At 45.4% G+C, this 12,483-nt stretch overlaps 1 protein-coding gene across 6 annotated transcripts in view; it reads right to left on the reverse strand.

Moving 5' to 3' along the window:
* The window catches only part of ULK1 (unc-51 like autophagy activating kinase 1), a 79,361-nt gene extending 68,995 nt beyond the window's left edge, over positions 1 to 10,366 (reverse strand). For 3 of the 6 annotated variants that reach the window (XM_026716266.2, XM_087913442.1, XM_087913440.1), the window contains exons 1-5: positions 10,071 to 10,213; positions 9,180 to 9,251; positions 8,610 to 8,706; positions 7,165 to 7,257; positions 7,008 to 7,049 (exon numbers count right to left, since the gene is read on the reverse strand). In XM_026716266.2, coding sequence (XP_026572051.1) covers positions 7,008 to 7,049; positions 7,165 to 7,257; positions 8,610 to 8,699 — 225 coding nt within the window. In that variant the 5' untranslated portion in view covers positions 8,700 to 8,706; positions 9,180 to 9,251; positions 10,071 to 10,213. Of the gene's footprint in view, positions 1 to 7,007; positions 7,050 to 7,164; positions 7,258 to 8,609; positions 8,707 to 9,179; positions 9,252 to 10,070 lie in introns of all 6 variants that reach the window. The other 3 variants (XM_026716267.2, XM_087913443.1, XM_087913441.1) reach the window with 3 other exon arrangements.
* Positions 10,367 to 12,483: the final 2,117 nt, after the last annotated feature.

Below are 12,483 nucleotides of genomic sequence, written 5' to 3' on the forward strand. Positions count from 1 at the left end.
AGAATAGAATAAGCACAGAATTTGGAATAGAGGTGAGTAAAATAGAACAGAACAGAACAGAATTAGTACAGAATATAGAAAAGAATATAGAATAAAACTTTATTGTCACTTTAATTGCACACTAATCAGCATACATTAAAATGAAATTTCATTATGTTCAGCTCTCAAAGCGTAACTATTTTGCATATACCCTCCCCCACATATAGAGAAACATCACAGTCTAGTTCCAATGTATACATATACATGGTGGGGGTGGGAAAGATTGCTGAGAGTTTACAAGATGGATGGCATAAAGAACAAAGCCGTTACAGAATCGGGAAGTCCTGCTAGAAACACGTTGAAGCCTCCCTCCTAGAGGGGAGCAATAGAAACAGACCGTGGGATAAGTGCATGGGGTCTCTAACAATGCTTCGAGCTCTAAGCACATAGCGCTTATAAGTAGCCTCCTGAATAACAGAAAGGGAGTGTGTCCTATAATCTTCTCCACTGTCCTTACCATTCTCTGTATGGACTTTCTATCTGAAGTACTGCTACCACCAAACCAGTGATAGTTTGTTAAATTGCAAAGGATTGCAAAGAAACTCACTTTGTGTAATCCTGGAGTAGAAAATAGTTTTTAACCCCAAAAAGAAAGTCACTGAAAGTTGGGGTCTTATATATTGTTTTCGCTCTAGTTTATATTTCAGCAAGAAGCGTGCAAACCTGCTATGCTAAACATCATACCTGCTCAAGACTGGGGTATTTACTGCTTGCAAATCATGCCACAATTTACAACAAATCTCAGACAATATTCTTTTACAAATAAGCAACCACATTAAGGCAGATTTTCTCCAAATTCCTAGCTATACAAGAATTTCCTTGGTTGGGCTCTGTGCTGTAAGACCCAATGCACTCGTAAAGCATAGGTTATATAGCTTAATGCAGAGGTGGGCAACTATGGCCCCTTTATGACTTGTGGACTTCAACTCCCAAAATTCCTGAGCTAGCATGGCTTGCTCAGGAATTCTGGAAGTTGAAGTCCACAAGTCATAAAGGGGCCATAGTTGCCTACCTCTGGCTTAATGCGATGGACAACCAGTTCTTGGCACCTTAACAAATCATGTTTATACAAACCAAGACACATCAAGTTAAGACGCTGCCATATATCTACACATATCCACGAGAGCCAGTTTGGTGTAGTGGTTAAGGTGCTGGTCTAGAAACCAGGAGACTGTGAGTTCTAGTCTCACCTTTGAGATGAAAGCCAACTGGGAGACTTTGGGATAATCACCAGGAGACAGTGAATTTTAGTCCCACCTTAGAGACAAAGCCAACTGGGGGACTTTGGGACAATCACCAGGAGACAGTGAATTCTAGTCTCATCTTAGAGACAAAGCCAACTGGGAGACTTTGGGACAATCACCATGAATTCTAAGTCTCACTTTAAGCATGAAAGTCAGCTGGGTGACCTGGGAGAAGGAGACAGTGACTTCTAGTCCTGGTTCAGGCATGTAAGCCAGTTGGGTGACTTAGGACCAGTCCCTCTTAGCCCAACCCACCTCACAGGGTTGTTGTTAAGGGGGAAATACAGTAGAAGAAGAAAAGACTATTACGTATGTTTGCTGCCTTGTGTTATTTATAATAAAAATATAATAAAGGAGGGATAAAAGTCTTATAAAAATTATATTGATTACTCCAAACTAACGTAGCTGCCTGTATGTTTCCTTCCCTCCAGCCCTCAAAAATTCATAGCTGCTGCAAAACAACCTTTTAGAGCAAGCTTCAAGACAAAGTTCTAAAAATACTCCATCCAGCAGAGATGTCCTCTTTGGGAGTTTGAGCAATGAAGGCCCATTAATACCTTTCAATAATGCATAAGTAAAGTTTTAAGTGGGTCACCCTTTTTAGAGACAGCTTTTGGAGACGCGCTTAGAGTTTCATGGGGGAAGGAGGGAAGGAAGTAGAGAGGAAAGGAGGGAAGGGAGGAAGGACAGAGAAATGAGAAGGCAGAAGGGGGATAGAAGGAAAGGAAGCAAATGGGACAGAGACATGAGAACAGTGGAGGAAAGAAAGGCATAGAAAAATGAATGAAGGGAGGTAGGAAGGAAGGAGGTGAAGAGGGAGGGAAGAAAGGACAGAGAAATAGGAAGGAAGGAAGGAAGGAAGGAAGGAAGGAAGGAAGGAAGGAAGGAAGGAAGGAAATGGGAGAGACATGAGAAGAGTGGAGGAAAAAAGGACTTAGAAAAATGAAGAAAGGAGGGAGGAAGGAGGGGAGGAAGAAAGAAAAGGAAGGAGGGAGGGACGGAGGGAAGGACAGAGAAATGAGAAGGAAGGAAGGAAGGGAAGGAAAATGGAACAGAGAAATGAAAAGGAGATAGGAAAAGGGAGGGAGGGAGGGAGGAAAGGAAGACAGGAGGACGGAAGGAAGTTGGAAGAGAGGCTAGTAAACACCTTCACAGGACAGACAGAAGCATAAACTCAGCCAGACATAGCCTGCTATGGGTTTATAGCTACATGCAACCCCAATTTCAGGGGCCTGATTCTTCCCAACCTCCTTTGAAATATCCTCTTCTAATCGGATTTGGCACCCGTTCAATCCTTGGCCACTGAAAACAAAACACCATGAGGTGACAAGCAGGAGATTAGCTCACTCCATCCCGTTTTCAACACTACCTAGATTTTGTAACCGCACTTAAGGAAGTGCTCACTCAATACTTACTTTAAAAAAAAGAAAAATCAACCCCAGCTTCCTTTCTTTGATTCCCAAATCAGTTATTGTTAAGTCTGTGGCTTCTTCAGAAGAAGGTTGAAGAGGACGCTTCTTTCCATGCTAAAACAATCCTCCTTTAATTAAAAAAAAAACAGCGTAAAACTGGCTTTTCCCACGGAAGTTTTTTGCAAAAAAATATAATAATACCTGGACGTTATTTGAAGCAAGGCCTGTTTTGGGGGTGGGGGGGAATGCAAGCAGAGGGATGTAGACTCATAGGGCTGGAAGGATCTTGGGAGTTCATCTCCTCTGCCCGGTCAGGAGTCTTCAAACCATCCCAGACAAATGGTGGACCGATCTTTTGTCGAAAACCTCTAGCAATGGAGCACCTGCAACTCCAGGGAGCTAAATGGATTCACTGCGAGGAAATTTCTCCTTTATATCCAGGTTCAAAACCATAAAAAAAAGTAAAAGTTAAAATATTTCGGACATGGGATGCGACACCTGGAAAAATACGGCGTCCTTCACTTAATCCTCTCCAGGGAAAGATTGAAGGTAGGGTTCAGGCAGAAGAACATCATGTCTTCAAAATCTAAGGGACTGGTTTGAAAAAAAAACCTCAACAGCACTTTTCCGTGTGGCTGCTGATTAAAATAGGATTGCCAACAGGATTCCCAATGTCCGATGACAGATATGATGGAGGAGGAGGAGGAGGAGGAGGAGGAGGAGGAGGAGGAGGAGGAGGAGGAGGAGGAGGAGGAGGAGGAGGAGGAGGAGAAGAAGAAGAAGAAGAAGAAGAAGAAGAAGAAGAAGAAGAAGAAGAAGAAGAAGAAGAAGAAGAAGAAGAAGAAGAAGAAGAAGAAGAAGAAGAAGAAGAAGAAGAAGAAGAAGAAGAAGAAGAAGAAGAAGAAGAAGAAGATGATGATGATCCTGGTTGGATTTCCTTCTGATGACTTCTTCATACAAAAAACCATTTAAAATGGGAAATCGGACACCTTGAGAGAGATTTATCTGGGCTTTTGACCAGAAGGTCCCACGTAACTGCAGGCAAGCAACATTGAAGGACTCAATATCCATACATCACCCTTATCCCTAAACCACAGTCTACAAACCACAATAGCTGGATTCAGAAACCACACCAAGCTAGACCGGCGAGGCGAGGCGGTGAACATGGCTACTGGGTAGTTCCCCATCACATTGAGGCAAAGCCTGTTTTGAGGAAATGGAAGCAGGGGGACATAGAATTGTACAACCTCAAGTTGTACAACCTCTGGAGATTTTGTGACGATGCATGAGGGGTATTTCGCTTTTATATATCTATAGATTATTATTTCTACACATTAATTAATTATATATAATTATATGGAAGCAACGTTCTCCAACCTTTCTGGGTTGGAGGCATGGCGCTGTGTGTGTGTGTGTGTGTGTGTGTGTGTGTGTTAGGGTTAGGGTACATCTGATTTAGACTTAACAGGCCTGGTTAAATTGTTCTTCTCCAGCTGCGAAGATACAGATATCTACTTAATTCTCCTTTTTTTCCCCCCTTCTCCTTCCTCTTTATTTTTCCTTTCGTGCCATGCCTTTTAAACTGTGAACCTGAAAGGCAATGCAATCTCCAAAACTATCCTTGGCTCTTTTGAGTTAATGCCTGGGAGAACCACCTCTTTAAATAAACACCTATCAAATAACAGAAAACACAATCCAACTGTCCAAATTCCAGAGTCTTGTTTTCCAACAGCAAAGGGAACAGACAGCTGTGTTTTCCCATGCACGCTGCAGCACCCAAATCAAACACACAGGCTGGCAACCTCACACAGTACATCACATTCGGGTCCCGTAGTTCTTGTCCTGCATTATTTAATTCCAGGGTTCTCAGAAAAGACATTTGAGGGCGTCTGCTCAGTTTCCAAGTTGGGGGTTAGGGGTGGGAAAACAAAGATAGATAGCATACAGACTTTAACAGCTGGAAGAGACCTTGGAGGTCTTCTAGTCCAACCCCTGCTCAAACAGGAGACCCTATCCCATTCTGGACACATGGCAGTCCAGTCTCTACTTTAAAAAAAGGGCTTCCAGTGACGGAGCACCCATAACTTTGGAAGGCAAATCGTTCCACTGATTAATTGTCTTCTCTGTCTGGAAATATTTCTCTCCATTTCTACTTCGGATCTGGGTGGATAAGCTTCCATTTGTTATTTTCTCGTCTTACTTTTAGGTGCTTTGGGAAACAGGTTGACACACACACACCCCTTTTTGTGTGTGGCAGCCCCTCAAATTTTGGAAGACTGCTATCAAGTCACCTGATCAACTAATCTGAAAAAAACAAAAAAACAAACCCCTTTTCCCCCCACTTGTTTTCCCCAACCCAGTTTGAAGCAAGAAGAAATCCGGGGGAAGGAAAGGGGGGGGGCGAAGGGGCGAGGAAAGCCTTGTCAAATGTTGTCAAATCGCAAAATTGCAACCCCCACAACCGCAAACCCTGCCAACAAAAGCCACCCCTTGCAACCAAAGACTACCGTTCCCAGCATGCCTCGCTTGCAACGGAGGCGGCTCACGCCACACAAGGTTCCAGAGGCATCAAATTGCAAGCGTGACGCAGGAGCCGCTCTGGGCCAACCAGAGCCGGCCAAAAGAATGTCAACAAACAAGGAGGCCTGGAGACCACATGACGGGCCAGACAGGCAAACAAACCTCGGGTGCACAATTGCAACAAGCCAGCCAGTCTCTCGCGCAACCACCGGCTGTAGAAAAGCAACAACGCAGCAGTTAATCTCCAAAACAAAGGCCTGGGATTGAAAACTGGCCCAGGGATCTGGGTTCCAAATGGGACTTAGGCAATTCTACCCCCAAGCAGAGTGACTTGTGTACACGTACACACACACACACACACACACACACACAATTGCACAGCATTGCAAACCTTGCAGAGGCAAACAACATTGGTCAATTTCGTTGGGAAACTAACCAAGCCCTTTTTTTTGTTGTTGTTGCATGTTTCCTGAAGAGGGTGGAGATGTGCCCAGACACAGAGATATAAACATCCACGCCGAAGTTATTTCCACAACAAGGAGAGATAAAAGCCAGATCCTCCATGACACGTCGCAACCAGATCCATCGTTTTCTACTTGACCAAAAAGGCTCCAAAAAGATAAATCAACCAAAACACAAATACAAAACAGGAAATGCCCTTCATGTTCCCGCCTTCATCTATGTAACTTCATAATTTTTTGGTTTGGTTTTGTTTTTGTTTAAAAAAAAAACACACAATGTAACTGAACCAAGGGCCCCAAACTTCCCCAAGGAAATAATAAACAGGTTAAACCAGCAACAGTAACAATGCCAGCAATGAGATTTTAGACAAGGGCCACGCAAATACCAATGGCTCAGATCCCCAAATTATAGCAATGCACTCTTAAGCCAAGCATTTTTTCTTTCTTGTAAAATAACCTACAGCTCTTTAAGGATTGCTATATATATTACATATATTCACATATATATCTATATATTAATATTGCTATATATATCTATTAATATTGCTACATATATATTTATATTTATATATATATATATTCCTTAAGTTTTCGTGGGTACTTACATGTATGGCATTCAGCTTTGTTTGGGTATTTTCCCACGTCATTGTAGTTGTGCTTTTAAAGTTGTAGCAACGTTTGGCAGAATCTCATCTGCCATCATCAGGCTTCTACAATGACGTGGGAAAATACCGAACAAAGCTGAATGCCATATATATTCATATTTTTATATTTTTATATATATATATATATATATATATATATATATATATATATATATATATATATATATATATATATATATTCCACATATACATAAAAGCTTTTTAAGAATTGCCTTTTGCCATTACATGCCAAAACTAGGTTTCTTTTTCCTCATGCCATCACTCTGCTGGACACCTAATTCCCGTAGCACTGCCTTCCATCTAAAGATATTTTACCCATATAGTAGGTCTATATTACTATTATCCTTCTCATTTTTTTCCACTACCTTCTCCTCTGGGAATCTTATTATATTACTTTGTTGTTTGCATGTACGCTGAGAGCTTATGCACCAGAGAACGATTCCTTGTGTGTCCAATCACACTTGGCCAATAAAGAACATTCCCTATTCCAATATTCTATATACAAAGTCTTCCATTTCAGCTAAAGACCTCCAGCCCCGTGCGTTTAGAGGTCAACCTAACCGGAGCTTTCATCAAATCTTCATCCTCGTTTGTCATCCCCTATAAAAAGCAAATCAAACAACATCTTCTCTTCACCCATTGACTTGGCCATCAACCCTTCCCTACCTGGAAGTCATAGAGAGCCACGATGTTATCATGTTTCAGTTCCTAGAAAGAGAAGAGGGGTGGGGGGTGGGGGGGACAATAAGTATCCAAGAAAGATAAACACAGCTCGCAATTCAGGCGAGAAGGTTCGCTCTCTCCAAAGCCACTTCCCCTTTACCTTCAATATCTTGATCTCCTTCCCCAAGAGAGTCTGGGATTTGGCCAAGTTTTTCTTGTTAATACATTTGATGGCCACCTCGACTTCGGGTTTCTGAAAGTTGGAATATCAAGGGAGACGGTGAGTAGGAGTTTCCCATCACACACTTCAACAGACCCACAAAGCTGGATTCGTGTGGGTCAAACGCAGATAAACAACGTACGTCAGCAGTTTAGGGGGCAAACAAATTTGATAATAGCCGACAGTATAAAAGTTGATTCTGAAAATGTTAGTTTGTTCGGTTTTCTGGTCTTTAGCCAAGACAAGTTCAGACTTGCCCGCTCTGGTTTAATTTTTCCCTTCTGAACACCTCCTCCAGCACAAAACCACTTCCAAATTAAATAAGGCCTTATTTCTAGCAACAAACTTCCATGCAGCCTTACAAAGCAAAGGATGTGAACTTCCTTCTGTCTCCCCTCTTCAGGTCCCCAGATAGATAATTGCACATTTACTTTATTATAAGGTATGAAGGAACGGACTCAATAGAGTAGACAGTCTGGAGATGTTTGCTTTTAGCAAGAATGGCTCAACCCTGCTACAGAAGCAATTCTAATTTTGCAAACTCTTTGCCAAGATCCTTCCTATTCAAAAAAACAAAATAAATTCCTGCCTTTATCACTTTTCTTCCTCCAAAGATAATCATTCCCACCAACAATTTATAAATACATAAAATGCAGGCCTGCTCCCAGCCTAAAAGCACTCCAGGTGTTCTGCCTGGAGATACTTAAGTCTCCCATAGCGACCACGCTATTAAATAGAAACCCAAAATACATTTATTTATAGAACCTCAAGGACAACTAGAGTTGTTCCTTGCTTTGTGGCTGCTTTTTGAGATAGGAAAGCCTTGCCAAGCCAGTAAGATAAGGCTTGGGTTTGTTTTATGCCTAAGCAAATTCTCAATTTCTTTCCCCTAATTGCATCAGCTCAGTGATTCAGCCTGTGTCTCTTTTACAAAGTTCCTTGAGAAAACCCGTGGCTGTTTTTTTAACAGATCTTTGGGGATGGTTAGAGAGGCACTCTGTGACATGTTTTGCCCGGCATACCTGTGAATTAATTTGAAATTTGGGGATTTTTCAAAAAGTCAGAGGATTTTCTCAGAAGGAGCTGGGGAGGGAAACAGGTTAACTAAAGTGCCAACGCAGATTTATAAGTTTTAACTTGTCCCTGTTCGGATCAAGTTGGTTGAATCAAGGATTCAATTACTCATTTTTTCATATCGGAGATTGTCATTTCAAGAGAGTTTTGGTGTTTTTTCTGCTGAGACAAGCCAGGGCTAATGCCCTGGCTTGTCTCAGCAGAAAAATCACCAAAAATCCCTCCCATTTTTATTTTATTTTTTTGAAACTGAGGCCAGAATTGTTTTTTTAAAAAATAAATAAATAAATAAAAATAAAATCCTCTTTTACCTCTTTGTGCCTTCCTTTGAAGACCACGGCAAAAGCTCCGTGCCCGATCAGATCTTTCCTGCTGAATTCAAATTTTCCAACCGCTTCCATGTCGTTTCTGAAGGCGGGTGGCACAAAATAAACAAGTCCAAAAAGAAAAAGAAAAAAAAGAAAAAGTACAAAATTGGGAAGAAGAGTTTTTTTGGGGTGGGGGGAGGGGAAAGGAAATCCCAAGCGTTGAGATGGCTAAAAAAAATGTTCTTTCCCAGAAGAGGAAAAGAAAAAAGAAATAAAACCAGAAGCCGGTTTTCAAAGCCGCTCCTTTCCCCTCCCTTCCCAATCAATCTCAATACCATCTAGCAACTTGAAAAAAGGACAGCAAACGTTTTCTCTGGGTGACCCAGATGAGAGAGGGGGGGGAAGTTTAATGCTCACATGCCCCCCACACTCGTGGTTGGAAAGAGATCGGGGTCCCACCCCACCCCCGGCTGTGGGGCCGGGAAATAAGCGTTGGGTGGGTGGGGGGCTCCTAAAACCAAGCCAACCCGCCCCCTCCGCCCCCCAGGCCAGCGAGACAAGTTCGCTCCCCACCTTATACGCCCCCAGGCGGACGCGAGTCGCTCATCGCCCCCGGGAGCCGCTCCGATCCGTCGCCAAGGCCACCTTCAGGATCCCAAGAAGAGGGGAGGGTGTCGGGAGGGAGGAAAAAAACACCCCTTTATTAAAAAGTCCCTCCCCCAAAAGAAAAAGGGGTGGGATAAAATCTCCCCCTCCCCAAGCCTCCTTAAGAGCCAAGCCCCTTCAGGAAACCCAAAATGGGGGAGGGGAAGAGGCAGAGAGTTTATTAAAGTCCTCCCCCAAAAAAGAAAGAGGGTGGGGAAATCTCTTCTTAGCCCCCCCGTCCCACTCCCCAAACCTTCTTAAAAGCCAGGCCCCTTCAGGATCCCCACAAAGAAGGGGGAAAACTTTATTAAAGTCCTCCCCCCAACAAAAGGAAAAGGGGGTGGTAAAAATATCCCTGGCCCGCCCCCAATTACTAAGCCTCCTTAAGAGCTAAGCCCCCTTCAAGATCCCCCAAATGGAGGGTGGGGGTTATTAAAGTCCTCCGCCCCCAACAAAAGGAGGAGGGGGTGGGAAAATGACCCCCTCCAAAAAAAACCCTCCCCCTTTCCCAAGCCTCGAGGCAAGCCCCTTTTAGGATACCCCCAAATGGGGGAAGGGGAGACTCGATTAAACCACTCGGTTAATCTCATCTAAAGTCTCCCCCCTCCACAAAAGGAAAAGGGGGTGGGGAAAATCCTTCCCGCCCCCGTTTCCACCCCTCCCCCAAGAGCCAGGATGCCCCAAAGCGGGAGGGGGAGGAGGGAACACTTTGTTTAAAGCCCTGTCCCCCCAAATAAAAGCAAAAGGGGGTGGGGGAACCTCCCCCAATTCTCTCCCCCTCCCCTAACACCCCCAAGCCTCCTTCCCAGCCCAAGCCACCTTAAGCGCCGTCGCCTTTCGGGGCGATGCCGGCCGAGGCTCCGTTGCTGCGACCCCGCCGCCGCCGCCGCCGCCGGCCGCGCCACCACCGCTGGCCAGATGCGCCCCCGGGGCGTCGGGTGCGGAGGCTGGGCTGGAGGGAAGCTACGGAGGGGGCGGCCGTCCGCCCCCTCCCAAAAAGAGCGGCGGGGAGGGTGTGGGGTGGGGGGTCCGAGGGAGGCGAGCGACTGGCCGCTTGCGCTGCTTTGCTGATGCTGCCGCCGCCGCCGCCGCCGCTGCTGGGCTTTGGCTTTGGCTCGGCTGGGTTTGCAGGAGTCGCTGGCTCGCTCGGTCGGCCGGTCGCTCGCAAGGGCAGCGCAGGCGCCGCCGAGCCCAGGGCAGCCAGCCAGCCAAGTCCAGCCTCTCCGAAGCAGCCGGGGAGGCGGCTGAGGGCGGCCTTTTAAAGGCGCAGCCGCCGCGCGGGGTGAGTCAGGCGCCCGCTAGCCCAGAAGGAGAGGCTGGGCTGGGGAGGGGGAGAAGAAGGAGCAGAAGAAGGAGACGAAGAGGAGGAGGAGGAGAAGGGAGGAGGAGGAGGAGGAGGAGGAGAAGGAGAAGGAGAAGGAGGAGGAAGAGGAAAGGAGAAGGGAGGAGGAAGAGGAGAAGGGAGAAGGAGGAGGAAGAGGAGAGAAGGAGGAGAGGAGAAGGAGAAGGAGAAGGGAGGAGGAAGAGGAGGAGGAGAGGAGAAGGGAAGAGGAGGAAGAGGAGAGGAGAAGGAGAAGGGAGGAGGAAGAGGAGAGGAGGAGGAGGAGGAAGAGGAGAGGAGAAGGGAGAAGGAGGAAGAGGAGAGAAGAAGGAGGAGAGGAGAAGGCAGGAGAAGGAGAAGGGAGGAGGAAGAGGAGGAGGAGGAGGAGAAAACTCACTTAAAACATTCACAGTATCATCCTAGGTGCCACAACTGTTTATAAACACCAAAACATTTAACTTCATCCCAACTGTGTCCTTCTACTGCACATCCCCCCATTCTTAGGAAGGGAATGCTGTGATGTTTTTTTTATAAAATATTAGCCTTCTTTTTATTGCTATAATCCCTATTATTATTAGTCACCCTGCTCTTTTATTAATGCCGCCATTCCTGTGCAGTTCCCTCTTCTGCTGTAATAATCTGCTCTTAATTATTTACCCAAACGCCTACAAGGCAGATTGAGTTCTAACAACTGCCACTGGTCTTATTCTGAAATGAAGTCTGGGTTTGTTGATCCTTCTGAAGGTAGCGTGTCCCTCCCTCTGGGCAGCTTTGAAGTGCCTGCCTTGCCTACTCTTTCCTTGTGGCCTCCCATCCCAGGCAGGCAAAGCTCTGTTTACAAACAAACAAACAAAGACAAAGGAAGGAAAGGAGGGAGGAAAATGGGAGGGAGGGAAGGAGGAAAATAAGGGAGGAAGAAGGAAGGAAAGGAAGGAAGGGAGGGACAATGAGGGAGGGAGGAGGGAAGAAAAGGAGGGAGGGAGGAAAATGGGAGGGAGGAGGGAAGGAAAATAAGAAGGAGGAGGAGGAAGGAAGGAAGGAAAATGGGAAGGAAGGGAAGCAGGAAAATGAGAGGGAGGAAGGGAAGAAAGGAAAGGAGGAGGGAAAATGAGAAGGAAGGAAAATAAGAAGGAAGAGGAAGGAAGGAAAGGACAATGAGTGGGAGGGAAGAGAGGGAGGGAGGGAGGGAAGAAAGGAAGAGAGGAGGGAAAATGGGAGGGAGGGAGGAAGAAAGGATGGATTTCCCTCGATGTGAAAATGATTGATGGACTCCAAACTTGTATTCTCTTTCCTAAAGGCCAAATCCCACCACTCAATCTTCTTCACCCTCTTGTCAACTTTATTTCCAAATCTTTCACAAACAACAGATTACCAAAACAGATACACAGTTTGAGTGTGTTAGACAATTATTATTCCAGCCTGGATCTTCTTTTGTCCCCTATGGATTCAAACATTCCTCAACAGCACCCAAGAGAAGGTTGCATGATCCCCTGGTGCCTTGAATCGGACAAGCAAGCCTTCGGTAAGGGCGTTGCTTTCCATCTGCGTCCTTCCATCTCCAATGACCACGAGGAACCTTAGCCCACATGCTAGATGGGAGTTGTGATCCAATACACGTGGCTAGTCCCCCTGCATCTACTGCTAGCCCAATACAGGTGGACGTTTGCAACCTACGCTATCCCATCCTCTATCGTCAGGTGTGAGATATGTATGTGCCATGTTCCATTGAACCATTTTACTGATTCATGGTCATCTGCCAAGAAGGCTATGAGTCACCCAGTCCCAGGTTCGCTCGGTCTGGCCTTGGTTGGTCTTAGATCTTATGGAAGTCAGTCCTAACAAAAGGAAGGAATTCTTGCTTTCTGGTGTGACTGACCACACAAAAGTATTGGTCAAACATAAATCGTTTGA

This window comes from Pseudonaja textilis, chromosome 15 (assembly GCF_049901715.1).
Source record: "Pseudonaja textilis isolate UNSWEBS1 chromosome 15, rPseTex1.2, whole genome shotgun sequence".
NCBI classification, from domain to species: Eukaryota; Metazoa; Chordata; class Lepidosauria; order Squamata; family Elapidae; genus Pseudonaja; species Pseudonaja textilis.